The sequence below is a fragment of the Glandiceps talaboti genome, chromosome 4 (genome assembly GCF_964340395.1).
Source record: "Glandiceps talaboti chromosome 4, keGlaTala1.1, whole genome shotgun sequence".
In the NCBI taxonomy this organism is placed as follows: domain Eukaryota; kingdom Metazoa; phylum Hemichordata; class Enteropneusta; family Spengelidae; genus Glandiceps; species Glandiceps talaboti.
The window spans coordinates 13,185,057-13,207,777 of record NC_135552.1 but is presented as its reverse complement, the minus strand read 5'-3'; the positions used below and the strand labels follow the sequence as shown (position 1 = coordinate 13,207,777).

The 22,721-nt window shown below is 37.5% G+C and overlaps 1 protein-coding gene across 1 annotated transcript; it reads right to left on the bottom strand.

Moving 5' to 3' along the window:
* Window positions 1-6,749: 6,749 nt before the first annotated feature.
* On the bottom strand, window positions 6,750-11,129 carry LOC144434506 (uncharacterized). Its single transcript, XM_078122966.1, has 2 exons — window positions 11,000-11,129; window positions 6,750-7,808 (listed from the first exon to the last, which is right to left on the bottom strand). The coding sequence occupies exon 2, from the start codon at window positions 7,801-7,803 to the stop codon at window positions 6,967-6,969; it is 837 nt and encodes a 278-aa protein (XP_077979092.1). The 5' UTR covers window positions 7,804-7,808; window positions 11,000-11,129; the 3' UTR covers window positions 6,750-6,966.
* Between the last annotated feature and the right edge of the window lie 11,592 nt (window positions 11,130-22,721).

Genomic DNA, 22,721 nt, shown 5'->3' with positions numbered 1-22,721 from the left:
AGTCTGAAGGTAACTCGCCATCATTGGTTAAATAATTAATCATTGGTAATAAGTGTTTGTCCTGACGTTGTAAATTGTAGAGTTTATTAATGCCAGTATGTGTATTATCAATCTCACTATGATCGGTTAGTGTGTCATTGGAGTCGATTGATTGAGTGGATGCATTACACAGCTGGTCAGTCATGATATCAGTTTCAGACGAGTCGTATAGATGTCTGATGTCTGTAAGGATATCTTCTTGCGTGTTGAGTTGTAAATTGGCTATCTCTGGAATGTTAGAAATTTCATTCATAGTTAGCTGTGACTGATTGTGTGTATAATTTATGTCATCTGAATTAGTATTGTTGGTGTCTGTCGGTGTAATTTCGGAGTTTTGATATTTTTCAGGTGGATATTCGCGGCGCGACAAACTGTCCGCATGTGGAATTTTTGCTCCAGGTCTGAAAAGAATGTCGTAATTGTAACCTTGTACTTTGAGTACCCACCTGGCTAGCCTGCCGCTTGGAGTTTTCATTTTGAATAGGTAGATCAAATTTGCATGATCTGTAATGATTGTGAATTTGTTTCCTCTCAAGTAAATATCACATTGTGTTAATGCATGTATTACCGCGAGACCTTCACGTTCTGTACAGGTGTAATTTCGTTGTGCTGGATTTAGAGTACGACCACCATAAGAAATGACTCTTTCTATGCCATCTTGAACTTGGGCTAAAATGAATCCTACACTGTATGCTGACGCGTCCGTATATAATAGAAATTCCTCATTAAAACGTGGGAACGCCAATATTGGTTTTGATGTCAACGCCTTTTTTAACGTATCAAAAGCCTGTTGACAGTCATTAGTCCATATGAATTTTGCACTCTTTGCAAGCAATTTGTGTAGAGGATTTGCTATTTTTGAATAGTTATGAATAAATCGTCTGTAATATCCTGCGCAACCTAAGAACGATTGAAGTTGTGATACTTTCGTTGGTACGGGAAATTTTAATATTGCGTCGACCTTTTTTGGGTCAGTTGAGATGCCATTTTCGTTCAAGATATGACCTAGGAATTTAACTTCCCTTTTTCCAAATATACATTTTCGCGGGCTTAATTTCAAATTTGCATTTATTAACCTACCTAGAACAATGTCAAGGTTTTGAAGGTGTTGTCGAAACGTTGTTGCAAATATTAATATATCGTCTATATATGATATGCAAATTTTATATTGTAATTGATTTAAAATAAATTCTAAACTGCGTTGAAAGCTACTACTTGAGTTACGTAATCCTTGTGGAAGTGTCTTGAACTCAAACTTTCCATCATGAGTAACAAATGCCGTCTTATGTGAATCTTTTTCATCAAGGGCAATTTGCCAAAATCCACTAGTCATATCAAGTGTAGAAAAATATTTGGGACTTTGGGCCCCGATCATTTCTAAACTATCTGAAATATTTGGGAGCGGATGATTGTAAATTATTGTCACCTTATTTAATTCACGATAGTCAATCACAAGACGCCATGAGCCTGAAGGTTTTTTGACCAAAAGTACAGGTGCACTAAATGGGGATTTGCTACGTCGAATTATATTTTGTCTTAAAAGGTCATTTGTTTGTCTCGAAATTTCCTCACGCTTGTCAGGGGATACTCTATAGGGTGCCTTTGGTTTCACTTTGGCATTAGGTTCTAAATCAATAGTATGTTTAATAATATCACAATAACCCAAAGTATTTGAATTATCTACGAATGCTCGCCTATTTCTCCATAGTACTTCTTGTAAGTCATTAATTTGGCTATTTGTCAAGTTAGAGCATTGCCCAGTGAAGTCAAATAATGAATGAAATTCTTCCCGTTCTAAAGAGGGATTTGTCTGAGAAGGGTGTGTCTTATTATTTAAATATGTGTCCGTCATGTCAAAGTCATGTAAAGTGGTTCCGTCTGGGAGTGGTCTGAAAGTGCCCAATCGAATATGCCTACCTAATATGGCCTCATTGTTAGATGTGTTGATCAACCTGATTGGAACTGAACCCTCATAAGTAGATGCTAATACTCGTGCAACTTGAATGCCTAAGTAATGTAGTGACGTCATGTTGGTAGTGGTTCCTATTAGTCCATTCGGAAATGAGCCCCTTAGCTTAGCCGAAATTATGCATTCACACCTAGGGGGTATGACATATTTTTTAGCTGGTCTCAAGACTGCATTGGCATGGATGAATAATTTCTTGTGTGCAAAATCAATTATTGCTTTGTGCTGCTCTAAAAATTCCATTCCTAAGATCAAATCTCTATCTATGTCCTTAACCAAATGCACTGGAACATTGATTAGTTGATTTTCAATACGTATTGGAATTTTTACATAGCCTTGAATGGGAATCTGCTGATTGTTTGGTAATTCTATACATTTGTATTTAGGTCTTTTAATTTTGAACTTTTTTAGCTGTGGAATTTTTTCAAATAGTTTTGTGGAAACTACGTTTATTGTAGCTCCAGAGTCGATCAAAGCCGAAATTGCAGTATTGAAAATTTTAATAGTGATCAAATTGTTAGATTGTACCTTTAAATCAGCAGATTTTACAGAATTTAATTTGGGCGTGTGAGACATATTAGGCTCTTTGGATTTGATATTTCTCACACTCCTTAATCGTTTTTTGAATAAAAACGACTATAGGTAGGTCTTGGACAATTTCTAGCTATGTGACCTATTTGACCACATGAATAACAACCTCTGTTATTTCTTTCTGGGCAGGATGGGGCCATATGACCTGAACGATTACAATTTCTACATATTTGTCTGCCAGACATAATTTCTCTTCCGCCATATCTTGGGCGATTTTTATCAAAATTATTTTGACGGTCATACATAGGCCTGTTTGTATTGAAATTTGGCCGGCCTACTGCAAAATAATTGCCCTGATTTTGACGAAATTGAAGATTTCTTTGTGTCTGAGGGTAATATCCCGCCCGATTGTCAGAAAATGTTTGAGACTGTACCTGTTGTTGCAATTCTTCATTTCGACGAGTGAGCAATTCATTTTTTTGTCGTAATTGTGTAGTGAGCTCCACCATGTCGTCATGCAATTCTTGATCAATCCTGTTCTTGGGCAACTTCAATGTTGTGTTTCTGGATGTCAGCTGGCTGTCGTGGTTTGGTAGTTGAGATATGATTTCTGCTGTCTTGGCCGCTGAAAACGCATTTTCAAAGTCATTTGGTTCCCGGGATAAAGTTGCTATCTTGATTTCATGACGCAAACCCTGTAAAAATAAACTTAAAATTTCTGGGGCCGTGCGCATTGCTTTAGCACATTTTTCCCGTAATCGGCTGGAATAGTCATCCACAGATTCATTTTGTCGTTGTTTTATCAAACTTAATTGCTGATCAACGAGCCATCTTGGTTGAATACGATGAAATCTTGCAATAAATAAAGGCCGCAATTCATTCCAATTTTGTGCCTGATTTTCGTCCAAGTCTACATACCATCTTTCAGCAACATCTCTTATCAATAATATAAAGTATTGAACTTTTTGATCGTCATTTAAGTTCTTTAATACAGCAAATGCATCAAATTTATTCAACCATCGTTCTGGTGATTCATCTTCTTTGCCATAATAGTAAGGCGGTTTCTCATCACTTATCTGGACTCTTCCTATTCTGTTATTCACATCTTGTATTAGATTTTGAATGTTATGAATAGGGTCAGCTTGATTATTTTGTTCCAAATTTTGTGCAATTGGAATATTTGGTTGTAGGTTGTGATCAATTGGTACAATTGGTATTATGTCTTGATCAATCTGTAAATTGTTCTCCAAGTTTGCCATTTGTGCAAGAGGAATTTGTGGTATGTCTGGCTGTCTCAGTATACGGCCCGATCGTAGTAGCATATAATGTCTTATAAAGTACTTACGTTTTGCGATTGTACTTTTTTACCTGTTGATTCTTTGAATAGCACTGTCCAGCCCGGATTTTACACCAGTGTTACAACGCTGAATTTGGTAGCTGCAACGTTGACCCGTATTCAGCGGTAAACTTTGGACTCGCCCGGATAGCAATCTGAGAGGTACCGATTTCACGAAACAGTGCTCTGTAAAAAGAAGAAACTCACAAGGACACAAATATTACTTTTGTGTTGAATGACTTATACGATTTGCAGCATAGGGAGCTATTCGCCTCAGTTCCAGTCAATTACAGTTAATTGTCAAAGTTCTTTCAAGTAATTTCAGCTCAGCTCACAATTTCTCAAGAACCCGCTGGTATCGCTCTTCACTTCAGTCGCCAACTGACTTAGTCTCCGGAATAGCGAATTCCACAGCTACTTCAAACGCATACGTCATCAACATTTTTATTTAAAACATCGTTCATTCCGTATTACAAATATGGTTAACAAACAAATTGTTTACAACAAAAGATTCTCTCTTAACCTTATTTAGTAAATGTTTATTAATATAATTAATTCAATTCAGCAATAGCCAGTTTATTGACCCGTGCTAAATAATTCTAGCTAGACAGCTGTTGATTCAATTGGGACACAATTTATCACTCTAAGATGACATGTGACCTCTACTCATTAGGATAGAATAACATTACTTGACCCGGCTCTGTCTCATTAATCAATGTGACCTTATCACTTGTGTCTTTTGTCAACAGAGGAATTATCAAATCTTAAATGTTTATTTTGTGACTCGTAACACTTGTCTGCTTGAAGCATTCAGTTGTCACAGACACAGGTTTTATCACTACATTCACGCTGTTTCACTGTGGGCCAGGATTGTGTAGCGTTTCAATCAAATTTGGGCAACATTCGGTCTCGTGAACTTTGAAAGCATATGGGTCACGGGTTCTTTGTTATATTAGAGTTCCTTGGGTGTGTTCGCTTATCGGCGACCCCTTTGAGTTGCACGTCTACCGTATTGAAGTGGGTCTTTGGTTACTTCCAAAGTATGATGTCAGAGGATTTGCCCAGGGGAAAACTCTAAAACGCCTTGTGATCAAAAGTATTTAAACACGTAAGCCTATAAGTAATATTGTGGATAATTGTAAGTCAAAAAAAAGTATCTTCTTAGGGGGTAAAAGCCCTCTAGGAAACTAATAATTGTGTGATTGTAACAAAAGCAAGTAATCTGTGGAGGGAGCAGAATCGACGTAGGCTCCAAAATCGTTTTACTCATAATGAGGTATTATGAAAAAGTACTTATTGTTAATATACGTTTTAAAGGCGATTGTGATGGAGAATGTGTATGCATTGTTAACAAAGAAAAGAGTACTCGAAAATATCATTAATCTTGATGGCGTGTCTATTGACCAATCTGTTTGATTCAATGGGGATATATATGGACCTTCAAGGATGGGCGTCTCTGCTTCCATGGGTCTTTTAAGGTTAAATACTTCGAGTACGAAGTCAATATACTGTTTTAGAGTTCGATAGGGGCTATTCGTGAATTGGTTTGGGCTGAGCGAGGTGGAGTGTGCGCAAAAAAAAAGTGACTGCGTGCGAAAATCATTTATAGAACCTCAGACCACTATAGAAATAGTGGTCTGACAGAGAACTTGTCTTCTAATAGTGTGATTTATCATTTAATTCATAACTAACTCCATGACCCATAATTTATGGTAAACACAAACACTGTGGACCCAAACAAAATAGGTTTATTCGGTCGTTGAGGGCGCTACACGTTTCAATACTCGTGAACGACCCGTCGTGAACGCGACCTACTACCAGCTCTGTTGGCACGACTTACAAGTTTTTTGAAGGCGAGTTTATCTTTTCCTAAAGGTTGGAAACAGTTCTTAAACACTGAATGGGTCCATATTTTCATCGACTCCATGTTTAGGGATTATTCAGACGAAAAAGGGGACTCATTTTCCGTCAAGAAGTCAGCGACACGTCACCGTTTGCCTTTCTAGGTGATTAGCTCGTCCCCCTTCGGAATGTGGAATAGGCAAGAGATAAATGGTCATTCTCGGGGCGGCTGACACCTTTGAAACAGGGTGGAGGGCTGTGAGGTGATAGTAGTAGTACCGGTAGATATACAAAATGTAGTTAAAAATATCTACGGCACCGTATTATATGAGGACTGTGAGGTAATACAAATCCAAATAAGAAGTGAACACGTCGTTCAATTGTCCCTGCTTATTTGTTTTAATTTCTTTGTTTTCTTTTTCTTCGTTTTCCCCAATCCAACTTCATAACACTCATTGCTAATCTTAAAGTTCTTCTGTCGTCCACTGCGCATGCTCGGAAGACGGCTGTTTTTTTTTTTGTTCATTGGCAAACACGGTGCGTCGCATTGCGATCTCTACTGTTACATGTAGTGTCAGCTTTTACACATCGTAAGTTCTGACCACCATGTTGAATTTACCTTATAATTTGCATGACACCCGGAACTAACTCAAAGTAAAACTCTTACGTAAATCATGTCAATACCCTGAAACAGTCATTTTTGAGCGTCCCTAGTAACTGTCTAAGTTTGGTAGCGAGAGACTCCATGCTCCAGGGTTTTTGAAACGGACGACTTTGGCGCTTTAACCAATCTATGTTTTAATCCAGCACTAGCAAAGTCCTAAACAAAGGGATAGATCGTATTCTTATAGATACCTTTCATAAGGGATCAGTACAAATGCGATATATATATAAATAATGCACACCATTTTTGTCATTCATTTACATTATTTATTCTGAAATATCAAGATATCACTGGTAAATAAATTATCATAGTCACATAATTTTATATATATTTATACAAAAATAACAAATAAACAAATAAAAATGCTTGAAGATTATATATTTATGCTAGCTTCCTAATAAAGATCAAGATACAATAATGATAAAAAGAACTGGTCGAATCGAGTCAGTTTTGACGGTAGTTTCTAGCTGAAATGAAACGTATATACACTACAAGACCTAGATATTTCAAACAGTCAAATGGAACCCAAATGGTACGGCATAAAAGCAAACAGAGTATTAACTTGCTCGAAGGATTTCCAAATTGCTTTTATTTGCGTTCTGAGTTTTCACTCTTCGGAATAGCAGGTACTGCAATATCTTCCTGTTTAAAGTCCAGTGATTGGCTGATTTCTCTCTGACACACAAACACACCACGATTTTCAAATGTTGCGAAGCCAGCACTATTCTCTGTAGCCTCCACGACTTTGAAGCCTCTCATACCTTCAAATATGTTCTGCGCATGTCCCACTTTAGTGATGGTGTCTTTCTTATCTTTGTTGTTACTTATCAAAACTTTTACTCCTCCTTCGATCCTATACTTGACTTTGTACTCCGCCATGAAGTCTTCCTCTTCGATCACCATGGCAACAGTGACTTTCTTACCGGGGTTGACTTGAAAGGTAGATTCCAAGGCATTAGACCGACTTTTCTCGAAGACATGGGAGCCTGTTTCTTCCTTCGATGTCTGTCTGCTGAGTTCAACGCTAGCCTCGACACACGAGTGTGGCGGTGAGAATGTGATGCCAGCCCGAGAATTAAAAGTCTTTCCGCTGGTCATGGACCAACTATAAGTTGTTTTCAAACTGCGATCTGTCTTGAAATGATGACTTTGTTGACCGTCTGTGTTGTTGGAGAATGAAGTGCTGTAGACGGCATGGCAACGACGATTCGGATGTATTTCTGCGCATGCTTCGGACTTTTCGTTGGTTTCTTTCCTGGTTTTCTCAATAGGCGTGTACTTCATGTCACCAACTTGGGCAAATTTCAGACCGTTTTTGACGATATTTACTGTATATTTGTCGGCATCTCTCTTCTCCAGTGCCCATTCGGTGATTATCTCCTCAACGTTTTCAATAATATTGATGAAGATATTGTTGTCAGCCATTATGCCTGAAAGTCAACGAATAGAAAACTACTGAGAACAACGCAAACGAAAAATAGTTGCTATACAGAGCAAAATGCTGTCTTGCCCTAGATCTATTTAGACGTACTCACGATGACGCGGGTACTACGTACAAACCGTTATGACCTAATCAACAACCGACCGATGGAAGCGACTTTTTCGAAAAGAAAAATCACAGGTAAGGCATTATAGTTAAAAATATTCTAAAAAATTAATGAAAATAATTGTCATGAACTCACCTCAGACGATAAGCAATATGTTGCAATACTATGGGGAACTGGTTGTTTGTAAACGTAGTAATACTAGATTCGAAGCAAAGTTTGTATGTTCTTGAACCGCTCTCAAGTCGATTGTGGCAACTTCGAAGATTTCAACTCATATTTATATTGCATTTCTGCATAAATTAGGTACCCATTATGCGATAAAGTAAATGTCATTGGACGCCTTAAAACTATGGGTATGTCTCTAGTGAGAACTAGGAGGAGGGGGCCCTGCTGTGACAGGTGTCAACTGTCAGTCATTTAAGGATGTCGCTCTCATTTTCCTTTGTATTTGAGCATAGACCCTACACACACGAAAGTCTATGATTTGAGGTGTGAAGTATTTTTGTAATTTGACGAGGTCATTGACTGCGTTTTCCTGCCCCTACTGCACAAGGGAGAATAATTTCATCAATATATAGTTCATTTTGAACTGCTATTACATATCTGAAAAGTCACGCGATTTCTCTCGTCAAATTATCATGAAACAATGTCGACAGATCACCGAAAATAACAAATGTATCTAACCCAATATTAAGTTTGAAGGGTGATATTTTCTTTAATATTAACCGTTTTTAAAATCTAAGTGTTTCTGTAGGACGGTTAAATCGTAGAGTACATTGCAGTGCAGTGCTGTTTAGATTTGTTTTGGACTCGCATTGTTTACAGTCCGGGTGAAACAATACTATTCCACTTTTTGCCTGGTCTCCTTGCGGTTACATGGATATCGGTCTTTTCTGTACACGAGAACAGCTGGTCCCGTTCGCCATGGGGAAAAATAATGCACCATGCGTGTAATGAGATCCGAATATTTGCACTTTTCGTTATACTTTCATAATTACGTTCTAACAAAAACGGATATCGTCAAAATGGCAACTAAACGAGTCTTGGGGGACAACTGAACCAGACATACAGCAGACTGATAATGGTTGAGACCCAGGTCAAAAATTAGATGTACAGATATAAGTCGTGTAAAACACCAGACAGATGGTATCGGAATATGATCATACGATGACATGTTTTGGATGACTGCCAAGCTTTGACCCTAAAATCTAGCAGTCTCACGGGATTCCACTAAAATGTCTGGTTCAGACATTTTTGCACGGTTTTACCCCAATCTCACTAATTTGCCATTACCGAGCTATCTCCTCTTTAACGATGTCTTGACCCTTTCCCGTTTAGTACCCTCAATTTTAGCATTTAACTAATGGTACCCCAAATTAATGGAAATTCCTGTTCCTAGATTATGTAATGATATAGGTATTCAATTCAAAAGGGAGGCGCATATATCGCACGCCAATCTATTTCATCTTAGGTGTATGTGCTAGATATGGCTGCATTTTAAATTTCGTTTCATTTTCAGGGTAAAAAGTCAACTAGTCTGTAATACTGTTCAGAATTTTTTTGGCTGTGTATTTACACAGAGAGTACTTAATTTGAGACAGTCTCGGGCGTCCGTTGTTTGCCGCGTGAACTGTGAACACAGGAAACACGATATAATTTCATACACGGGCACACTATATGTATATGCCAAGACCAAATTAGTACAAATTGGGCAAATGCTATAATTGTTCTAATTTTATTATATCGCTTTCAAGTCCCCGGATGTGAACGATCTCATTTTCGAGATGAAATGTCTATTAAATGAGATACGATCGTTATTTAATTATCATCTGAATGAAACGAACCTTTGATATGATTGGCATGCTGCATGTTTGTAATCTCCACAAATATGATGGGATGATGACGTCACCTTATCGGTATTCAAACTGTCGTCAAAATTAATGAAAACTACACAGAAACGACAAATAACTCAGAAAACCGATAATAGTGATATTGGATATGGCGTGTAGATACATTTCAGATAATTTGTACATAACAGCTGTGTGATTTACTGTACATGAAATAGATATAGCCATTGTTGGCACTCTAATCCGATTTGAGATTTGATGAATAAATATTCATTGTAAATTATATCGGGGAGAATGAGTTCCATCATGACTGGGCATTATGCTATATGTTAATACGGGAGATGTCAGCGTCGAACAATAACACAGGGAGAAAGAAGCCTGAAAGACCGATATGTACAAGACTTTTGAGGCAATTTTACCAAGATTCTTTTTGTCTTAAAAACAGCAACATCAAAAACTAACAATTCCTCGTCAGCGGAACAACTACAAGGGAATTTCATGACGAGGTATAGCTAAAATGATACGACGTTAGAATGACGGGGACAGCCAACGGTATTCCATGGACGGGTATGAATGGAATTTCAAATTTTATTTGGACCAGTTTCAAGTAAACGCTCATGTGAAGTAAGAATACAGGCAACATTATGGTTAAAATTTAGTCTTGATAATACTGTTGTGCGTTTACACATACCACGTCCAGTCTTGTTTTCATGCAAGGACCTCGGAAAACAGTCACCATTTTTTCCATGTTTTCATCAAGGACTAAATCGACACCGTTTTTCCTCACGAACGACTCGACACGACGTCCTTTACATCATTTCATGTTAATAAACATAAATGTGTAATTCCTTTTTTTTGCAAAACACAATGAATAGAAATACCTTCTAATTTTAACTACATTAACTGCTATTTTTGTTCGAATACATTTGTACGGGTGTATTTCAAACCGTCAATCAATTAGGGCATATGCTCCGAGTTCGTTCCACGGGGTTTTTTTTGCGCAGAATTGCGAACAATTACTGATAGCAAACACTTGTGAATATATCCCTAAATTATGAGCAGATAACGGATATATGGGAAGACTATGTTTAAGAATTATTTACGTGAATGTTAAATTTGGAAATACCTATGTAATTATAGAACAAAATGGCAGTCTATCGCATCAATGTGACCTGCATGAAATACAAACAAACCGTTTTCTCAAAATACATTGGGAAACGAACTTACCGTTATTTTATACTATTTTCACCAATTTAAGCCACCAGGATTTGTGGAAATGTCATATAATAATCGAGGTTTCGTGAAAAATTATTACATCCATGGTTATAGGTGTCTGATTCAAAAACCCTAACACTGCACAACCCCGCCCCAGGAGCTGTACATCAGGTTAATTCTGATTGGACAGTGTCGTTATCACGTGACCGATGTGGTCTGAACAACTGTCCCGATTTCATTTCAAAGGAGAAACGTTACGAACGAATACTTGGTTTGTAGGATAAAGTTTCAGTCTAAATATTCACTGGAAAAGAATGATCTGTTACATGGTTGTATTTTAGGTTGCATAAGACAACGGTCGCTTTTCGTGAACCATACAAATTGTGGTGGTAATTTTATTAGGAATTATAATACGTAGTGTTACCACCCCATCTATCGTGTACACATTTGCCTCTCTGTACATGTATCGAAGACGTTTTCATATTAACAGAATTTTACGTCATTCATTAAAACAAATTGATAAAACACCCCTGATTTCACAGACGATGCCATGACATGTCAATTTCAACCAATATGAATAAATTGAGTAGTGTAAAGTTTATTTTCATAATTATTGACTTGTGGGTTTGATTTTTTTGTGAAGTATTGCGCAACTTAGTTTGTAACATAACACAAGATATGTGAAGTAGACATCAGGGTGAAAGTGTGAAAGCATATGTTGTTCATTGCTAGGAGCTGTGGTATGTGGGGTGCACCAACTCTCTGCATTTGAATTTGTATCACCTATTTTGTTTACTGAGTGGTGAAATGTATATAAATAACATATTGGGAAGAATATGGCTTCCCTGGCGTGGCATCAGGTATGGCGCGTGCCAAAGAATATGGGCGGAGACGTCATTCAATAGGGTAAAGGTTGTTTTCACGCCATGTGGTGTAGGGATAGGGGAGGAGCACCGCTTTCCAGGGGTAGCATCATTCATAGCGTGTGCCACAAAATGGGCGGAGATCGCATTCATTGAAATGAAGGCTGTGATACCCTCTTCACACCTAGGTGTCGAGATAGGGGAGGAGCACCGCTCCCCCTGGGGTGACATCATCCTTATAGTGTGAGCCACAATCGCACAATCTCATGTATTTGATGAATTTGAATTCGAATAAAAGAAAGCAGCTTTCTTGACATGATTCACAGCTTGGCGTAAAGATGCAGAAAATGACCCCTTTAATATATCCAAAATAGAAGAAAAAATCCAATTACATGCAGTAGCCTATTTATTTCGAAAATTATCGCCGGTTAGGAGACGTAGGAAGTACCTACCTACACAAACACACAATTCAACACGTTTGGAATTTTAAAATGAGTCGAATTATCAAAATTATACATAGGAGTATGAAATACGACAACGTATGGAATTTATTAAAGTTGGATTCTGAAACTGTGTTTAGTTTAAATTAGTATATCTAATGAAGAAAACATGTCGCATCACACTCTGACAAAACTTCCATCGATTTGAACGTCAAGTAGGAATTGCCAAAAGTAGTTATACCGATTGAAAATTACTCTTTGACGTTAGAATAAACATTTTATGATAACCAAGCTGTGATGTAACGCACAACGACAAGCTCTTGTTCTTTTCTTGTTTATTTCACGTGAAATTAGACGAAAGCTGTGAAAAGGAAACAAACTATAAATGTAACAACTGCTTACAGCATCTTCATTCACATCTTTCATATCATTACTTCATTATTATAGAAAAGACGAACAGTGGGCCAACATTTCGTAAGTAGGCAAGCTGTGATCAATAACTAAATAAACTAAACTTGCGTTAATTTCTTGCAAAATTTATTCTTTTTAAAGAAGATGTACAAGAATAACTACAATACAGTTGGAATTACCCAAGCTGTAAAAATACCATAGGTGGTTTGATTTTCTTGTTAATGCGACAAAATGTTCGTAAACGAAGAAGCTGTAATAAATATTGAAGATAAAGGGGCTAATTTATTGTTAGGTTGGCCCTGTAAAGAAAAACCAACTTAGAGTTGGAGAAGCTGTAATAAACAACATAAATACTTGACATTCCTTGACAAACATTTTAGACCTTACATATGCGAAATGTGTAACTTTGGTAATATGCTAATGAGTGATATACGTCATGCATAGAGTGATGTACGTCGTGCATAGAGTGATGAACGTCATGCATATAGTGATATACGTCATACATAGAGTGATGTAAAAATTCAAAACAACAGCTTGTCCAGTAGGATATAATTATATTACTCCAAAATAAAGTTCAAAATTGCCAAAAAGTTTGAGGAAAACATTTCGTTCACTTTTATTGTCTTTTTTGTGTGTGCGAGGATGACTACTACAACTAGATGGAGTAGCACCAGTATACAGACCTGTTAAGTCTAATATGAGAGAGAACGAAATGTTACTATTTGTAGAGTCTTATGCTACAACATGTATGCCGCTGTTACCTGTACACTTATAGTCTGTGACGGGCGCCCTCAATCATCGGTCAACCCCTCCCGCCAATAGTTGGAGAAAGTAGCATCATGTTCAAGGATTTGTGAATAAAACCATCTCTTGAAGTGTAATTTCAGATGTAGAAAATGAAAGAAAATGACTGTTTATGCGGTATAAACCATCATATAATGGGTATTATGATTGAATGATATTTTCCTTGTTCCAAAAATCACGGGCCCGGCGTATTCTATAATTCATCTGAGTGAAGTTCCTGCAATCGCATATATGTGCATACTATCGAAGTCATATACTGGTGCGTAACGGAAATTTTGCGCGATAAAATTGAATCCGGGTCGATTACTTGGAAGGCAACCATGCTAACCTTCTACACCACCAATGCCATGTTTACGATTTGTTTTTACATTGTGATATTTTATGCGAAATGTTTTATGTATTTTTACCATTTACATCTTTGCATTGCGATAAGTTGAAATCTACCACCAACCATAGACTTCCTTCTCTGTGCACCAACATAAACCAAATAATTTTTAATTTAGGCTTCAAGTGAGATTATATGTGTACATTGCATCACTTAGTTGTAAATTTTCGCAAAATTACAACACCTCAATATTTTTTTTCTCAGATTTTGAGCTTAGAAAAAAAATACGTTCGTAGGAATGTACAGGACTTCCATACATTATTAACACTTCAAACACAAAGAGGGATTTATAGTAATGACATAACGAAATGATTGACATGTGTCACCAAGCTTGGCCCCGCCTATCAATCTCACATTGACCCATCCGTACTTTAAAGGTGTTAACTGATATTTGACTCAACGCGTAATAAGTTCTTAATTTATGCAGAAAATACCTATAAATATCGTGGAAATCTCTTAACTCGTCACAAACCACAGGAATCTGTTCAAGAAGCAATCACAGCAATCTCACTTGGGTTTTACTACTGGTTCCATCGTTGTTATCATAATTCTCCTGGCACTTTATTCGCTGTTATATTCTACGTACCGGTAAGTTTCGCAATATATTGCTTGTATTTTCACGTCAAATTACAAATATATGCAATCAGTTTAATTGTTACAAGGCAGACCATAGACAGTGGAGAGAGTACACTCCTGGTCTATGAGCGAAGAGTGCAGAATAATAGAGTGATTGAATACGGCCTATCCTGAAATCTCTTTATATAAAAGCAACAAGTATTTTACTCTTAAAATTAGTTTAAATTAAATTAAATTTTAACTAAACTAGTAATATAAGCGATTTAAAGTCTCCGCCGACTTTTACAACATTTCTCGATTTCCTTCGTACATTCGTGTTTACATAGTAATATTATTGCTATAATGTGTTCTCGTGTATATTTTCAGAAAATCATGGCCGACACCAATAGCATCTTTGTCAACATTATTGAAAATATCGAAGAAATTATCACCGAATGGGCACTGGAGAAGAGAGATACTGACAAACATACAGTTCATATAGTGAAAAATGGTCTGAAATTTGCCCAAGTTGGTGACATGAAGTACACGCCTATTGAGAAAACCAGGAAAGAATCCAACGAAAAGTCCGAAGCATGCGCAGAAATACATCCTAATCGTCGTTGCCATGCCATCTATAGCACTTCATTCTCCAACAACACAGACGGTCAACAAAGTCACCTCTTCAAGACAGATCGCAGTTTGAAAACAACTTATAGTTGGTCCATGACAAGAGGGAAAACATTCACTTGTCGGGCTGGCATCCATTTGACCCCACCACAATCATGCATCGAGGCCAGTGTTCACCTAAGCAGACAGACATCGCAGGAAGAAACAGATTCCCATGTCTTCGTGAAAAGTCGAAGTAACGCCTTGGAATCTACCATACAAGTCAACCCCGGTAAGAAAGTCACAGTTACCATGGTGATCGAAGAGGAAGACTTCATGGCGGAGTACAAAGTCAAGTATAGGATTGAAGGAGGAGTAAAAGTTAAGATTGTAAGTAACAACAAAGATAAGAAAGACACCATCACTAAAGTGGGACATGCGCAGAACATTTTTGAAGGTATGAGAGGCTTCAAAGTCGTGGAGGCTACAGAGAATAGTGCTGGCTATGTCACGTTTGAAAACCGTGGTGTGTTTGTATGTCAGAGGGAAATGAGTCAATCTTTGGACTTTAAACAAGAAGATATTTCAGCAACTGCTTCCAAGAACTAAAATCCCGAACTGTGAATTCTTCACAATAACTGAGATTGAAGCATATTCTGTGTCGCCATTTCAAATTTACTATTCTAATGTTATCACTATGATACAATTTATTATTGTTATTTTGCAAACTTGATTGCATTTGTTTATATATACATTTTCATGTTTATATCTTTTCATTTTTGTGTATATATTGATATTTGAGAATAAATCATCAAACTGGAAACGAATTTTTGGTTTTTCTTTCCTCTCCCCTCCCGATATTCTAAGCCTCTGTCTGTGTTTGTTTGTCTGTCTGTCTGTCTGTCTGTCTGTCTGTCTGTCTGTCTGTCTGTCTGTCTGTCTGTCTGTGTCTGTCCCTCTATTTCTGCCTGTGTCTCCCTCCCTCTCCCCCTCTCTCTAGATCTCTCGCTCTTTCTCTCCCCTTCCCTAACAGCTTGGTTTCCTGTATATGCGCGCTCATGTGTGACTGCCAGACAAAAAGACAGACAGGCTTAGAAATAAGTTATAACTTCAGTTACCTCAGCATAAGTCATACAGCAATGGTTTTATATTATAAATGTTTAGTCACAGTGTTAAAATAAATCAGCTAACTATATAATTTCACTTTCAAGAACGTCCCATTCTAAAGCATTTACTTCACAAGTAGCATTTCAATGCTGGGATTTTCACTCCTTTTTTAATATTTCGTAGAATTAAGACTGTCATTTCTGAGTGAGGAACTACTCACAGTCAGTCAAGCTACATGTAATAGAACAAATCAGATTTATGGAACTACCAGCAAAGCCAACATTGGGGGCGTCCTTTACGGTGCGTTCAAAATTGATGATGAACACATAATTCACAGCCGTACCATTTGTCATTCGTACATACATGGTAAACTAATTGTACGTACGTACCTTCATTGATGAGAGGTTGAACTGTTGAAGTTGTGAAAGGTAATACGATTACCTCGTGTAACGATACATAGACACAACAGCGAGTCGATGTACTATATGCATAGTGCTGTGGTATGTGGGGTGTACCAACTCTCTGCATTTGAATTTGTATCACCTATTTTGTTTACCGAGTGGTGAAATGTATATAAATAACATATTGGGAAGAATATGGCTTCCCTGGCGTGGCATCGGGTATGACGTGTGCCAAAGAATATGGGCGGAGACGTCATTCAATAGGGTAAATGTTGTTTTCACGCCATGGCCACGTGGTGTAGGGGTAGGGGAGGAGCACCGCTTTCCAGGGGTAGCATCATTCATGGGCGGGCGGAGATCGCATTCATTGAAATGAAGGCTGTGATATCCTCTTCACACATTGGTGTCGAGATAGGGGAGGAGCACCGCTCCCCCAGGGGTGACATCATCCTTATAGTGTGAGCCACAGAATATGGGCGGAGATTGCATTTTTTGGAATAGGGCGTCGCACTTTTAATGCACAATCTCATGTATTTGATGAATTTGAATTCGAATAAAAGAAAGCAGCTTTCTTGACATGATTCACAGCTTGGCGTAAAGATGCAGAAAAGGACCCTTTAATATATCCAAAAATAGAAGAAAAAATCCAATTACATGCAGTAGCCTATTTATTTCGAAAATTATCGCCGGTTAGAAGACGTAGGAAGTACCTACCTACACACACACAATTCAACACGTTTGGAATTTTAAAATGAGTCGAATTACCAAAATTATACATAGGAGTATGAAATACGACAACGTATGGAATTTATTAAAGTTGGATTCTGAAACTGTGTTTAGTTTAAATTAGTATATCTAATGAAGAAAACATGTCGCATCACACTCTGACAAAACTTCCATCGATTTGAACGTCAAGTAGGAATTGCCAAAAGTAGTTATACCGATTGAAAATTACTCTTTGCCGTTAGAATACACATTTTAAGATAACCAAGCTGTGATGTAACGCACAACGACAAGCTCTTGTTCTTTTCTTGTTTATTTCACGTGAAATAAGACGAAAGCTGTGAAAAGGAAACAAACTATAAATGTAACAACTGCTTACAGCATCTTCATTCACATCTTTCATATCATTACTTCATTATTATAGAAAAGACGAACAGTGGGCCAACATTTCGTAAGTAGGCAAGCTGTGATCAATAACTAAATAAACTAAACTTGCGTTAATTTCTTGCAAAATTTATTCTTTTTAAGGAAGATGTACGAGAATAACTACAATACAGTTGGAATTACCCAAGCTGTAAAAATAACACAGGTGGTTTGATTTTCTTGTTAATGCGACAAAATGTTCGTAAACGAAGAAGCTGTAATAAATATTGAAGAAAAAGGGGCTAATTTATTGTTAGGTGGGCCCTGTAAAGAAAAAGCAACTTAGAGTTGGAGAAGCTGTAATAAACAACATAAATACTTGACATTCCTTGACAAACATTTTAGACCTTACATATGCGAAATGTGTAACTTTGGTAATATGCTAATGAGTGATATACGTCATGCATAGAGTGATGTACGTCGTGCATAGAGTGATGAACGTCATGCATAGAGTGATGTACGTCATGCATAGAGTGATGTACGCCATACATAGAGTGATGCAAAAATTCAAAACAACAGCTTGTCCAGTAGGATATATTATAATTATATTACTCCAAAATAAAGTTCAAAATTGCCAAAAAGGTTGAGGAAAACGTTTCGTTCTCTTTTATTGTCTTTTTTTGTGTCTGCGAGGATGACTACTACAACTAGATGGGGTAGCACCAGTATAAAGCCCTGTATATGTCTAATATGAGAGAGAACGAAATGTTTCTATGTGTAGAGTCTAATGCTACAACATGTATGCCGCTGTTACCCTGTACACTAAATAGTCTGGAAGGTACGCCGTGACGGGCGCCCTCACACATCGGTCAACCCCTCTCACTAATAGTTGGAGAAAGCAGCATCATGTTCAAGGATTTGTGAATAAAACCATCTCTTGAAGTGTAATTTCAGATGTAGAAAATGACTGATAATGCGGTATAAACCATTATATAATGGGTATTATGATTGAATGATATTTTCCTTGTTCCAAAAATCACGGGCCCGGTGTTTTCTATAATTCATCTGAGTGAAGTTCCTGCAATCGCATACATGTGCATACGATCGATCGAAGTCATATACTGGTCCGCAACGGAAATTTTGCACGATAAAATTGAACCCGGGTCGATTACTTGGAAGGCAACCATGCTAACCTTCTACGCCACCAATGCCATGTTTACGATTTGTTTTTACATTGCGATATTTTATGCGAAATTCTGTATGTATTTTTACCATTTACATCTTTGCATTGCGGTAAGTTTAAATCTACCACCAACCATAGACTTCCTTCTCTGTGCATCAACATAAACCAAATATTTTTTTTATTTAGGCTTCAAGTGAGATTGTATGTGTACATTGCATCATTTAGTTGTAAATTTTCGCAAAATTACAACACCTCAATATTTTTTTCTCTCTCAGATTTTGAGCTTAGAAAAAAAATACGTTCCTAGGAATGTACAGGACTTCCATACATGATTAACACATCAAACACAAAGAGGAATAGTAATGACATATCGAAATGATTGACATGTGTCACCAAGCTTGGCCCCGCCTATCAATCTCACATTGACCCAGCCATACTTTAAAGGTGTTAACTGATATTTGACTCAATGCGTAATAAGTTCTTAATTTATGCAGAAAATACCTATAAATATGGTGGAAATCTCTGAACTCGTCACAAACCACAGGAATCTGTTCAAGAAGCAATCAGAGCAATCTCACTTGGGTTTTACTACTGGTTCCATCGTTGTTATCATAATTCTCCTGGCACTTTATTCGTTGTTATATTCTACGTACCGGTAAGTTTCGCAATATATTGCTTGTATTTTCACGTCAAATTACAAATATATGCAATCAGTTTAATTGTTACAAGGCAGACCATAGACAGTGGAGAGAGTACACTCCTGGTCTATGAGCGAAGAGTGCAGAATAATACAGTGATTGAATACGGCCTATCCTGAAATCTCTTTTACATAAAAGCAATAAGTATTTTACTCTTAAAATTAGTTTAAATTAAATTAAATTTTAACTAAACTAGTAATATAAGCGATTTAAAGTCTCCGCCGACTTTTACAACATTTCTCGATTTCCTTCGTACATTCGTGTTACATAATAATATTATTGCTATAATGTGTTCTCGTGTATATTTTCAGAAAATCATGGCCGACACCAATAGCATCTTTGTCAACATTATTGAAAATATCGAAGAAATTATCACCGAATGGGCACTGGAGAAGAGAGATACTGACAAACATACAGTTCATATAGTGAAAAATGGTCTGAAATTTGCCCAAGTTGGTGACATGAAGTACACACATATTGAGAAAACCAGGAAAGAATCCAACGAAAAGTCCGAAGCATGCGCAGAAATACATCCGAATCGTCGTTGCCATGCCATCTATAGCACTTCATTCTCCAACAACACAGACTGTCAACAAAGTCACCTCTTCAAGACTGATCGCAGTTTGAAAACAACTTATAGTTGGTCCATGACAAGAGGGAAAACATTCACTTGTCGGGCTGGCATCCATTTGACCCCACCACAATCATGCATCGAGGCCAGTGTTCACCTAAGCAGACAGACATCGAAGGAAGAAACAGATTCCCATGTCTTCGTGAAAAGTCGAAGTAACGCCTTGGAATCTACCATACAAGTCAACCCCGGTAAGAAAGTCACAGTTACCATGGTGATCGAAGAGGAAGACTTCATGGCGGAGTACAAAGTCAAGTATAGGATTGAAGGAGGAGTAAAAGTTAAGATTGTAAGTAACAACAAAGATAAGAAAGACACCATCACTAAAGTGGGACATGCGCAGAACATTTTTGAAGGTATGAGAGGCTTCAAAGTCGTGGAGGCTACAGAGAATAGTGCTGGCTATGTCACGTTTGAAAACCGTGGTGTGTTTGTATGTCAGAGAGAAATGAGTCAATCTTTGGACTTTAAACAAGAAGATATTTCATCAACTGCTTCCAAGAACTAAAATTCCAAACTCTGAATTCTTCACAATAACTGAGATTGAAGCATATTCTGTGTCGCCATTTCAAATTTACTATTCTAATGTTATCACCATGATACAATTTATCATTGTTATTTAGCAAACTCGATTGCATTTGTTTATAATATACATGTTTCATGTTTATATCTTCTCACTTTTGTATATATATTGATATTTGAGAATAAATCATCAAACTGGAAACAATTTTTTTTTATTTTCTTTCCTCTCCCCTCCCGATATTCTACGCCTCTGTCTGTGTCTGTCTGTCTGTTTATCTGTCTGTCTGTCTGTCTGTCTGTCTGTCTGTCTGTCTGTCTGTGTCTGTCCCTATCTATTTCTGTCTGTGTCTCCCTCCCTCTCCCCCCCCCTCTCTCTCTCTCTCTCTCTCTCTCTCTCTCTCTCTCTCTCTCTCTCTCTCTCTCTCTCTCTCTCTCTCTCTCTCTCTCTCTCTCTCTCGCTCTTTCTCTCCCCCTTCCCTAACAGCTTGATTTCCTGTATATGCGCGCGCATGTGTGACTGCCAGACAAAAAGACAGACAGGCTTACAAATAAGTTATAACTTACCTCAGCATAAGTCATACAACAATAGTTTTTATATTATAAATGTTTAGTCACAGTGTTAAAATCAGCTAACTATATAATTTCACTTTCAAGAACGTCCCATTCTAACGCATTTACTTCACAAGTAGCATTTCATTGCTGAGATTTTCTTTTTTTTCTTAATATTTCGTAGAATTAAGACTGTCATTTCTGAGTGAGGAACTACTCACAGTCAGTCAAGCTACATATATGTAATAGAACAAATCAGATTTATGGAACTTCCAGCAAAGCCAACATTGGGGGCGCCCTTTACGGTGCGTTCAAAAATGATGATGAACACATAATTCACAGCCGTACCATTTGTTATCGTACATACATGGTAAACTAATTGTACGTACGTACGTACGTACGTATGTACGTACTTTCATTGATAACAGGTTGAACTGTTGAAGTTGTGAAAGGTAATACGATTGCCTCGTGTAACGATACATAGACACAACAGCGAGTCGATATAATATATGCATGGTGCTGTGGTATATGGGGTGTACCAACTCTCTGCATTTGAATTTTTATCACCTATTTTGTTTAGTGAGTGGTGAAATGTATATAAATAACATATGGCTTCCCTGGCGTGGCATCAGGTATGGCGTGTGCCAAAGAATATGGGCGGAGACATGTTTTCACGCCACGCGGTGTAGGGATAGGGGAGGAGCAACGCTTTCCATTGGTAGTATCATTCATAGCGTGTGCCACAAAATGGGCGGAGATCTCATTCATTGGAATGGAGGCTGTGATATCCTATTCACACCTTGGTGTCGAGATAGGGGAGGAGCACCACTCCCCTAGGGTGACATCATCCATATGGTGTGTGCCACAGAATATGGGCGGAGATTGCATTTATTGGAATAGGGGGTCGCTCGCATTCCACACTTTTAAAATTTGGTGCTAAGACGAGGAGGAGCATCGCTTCCATAGTTACCCGGGTGACATTCAATGTATATTATGCAGTGGCATGTGGCTTGAGAAGAGCAGCAATCTAACTATATACAGCGAGTCGATGTACTACTAGTATATGCGAATGCTATGGTACCGCATCAAACACTTGTATACACTTTGAACCTAGACATTTCACTTAGACTTATTTTCATATACCTGGATTACGAAAACACAGGGACTAAAATGCCTTCTTGTGCATGACCTCAATGAACCAGTCTGGTAATTTATAAAAATTAGTCTTTGAGAACTGGCTGAAGCTGCAAAAACGCAAAATTTTCTAGTGGCGAAAATAAGTAGGTTTATTGTATTACTTTCATGCTGTTTGATTTGATATGATTTGATTTGATTTGGCAAAAAATATTCAGGAAACCACAAAACAAAAACGGAAATAACACAACAGCTTTCACAAACAAACAAATACAGCATGGAATACCGAGGATAACACAAAAAAGTTTTAACAACTGAGTGGTGAAATGTATATAAATAACATATTGGGAAGAATATGG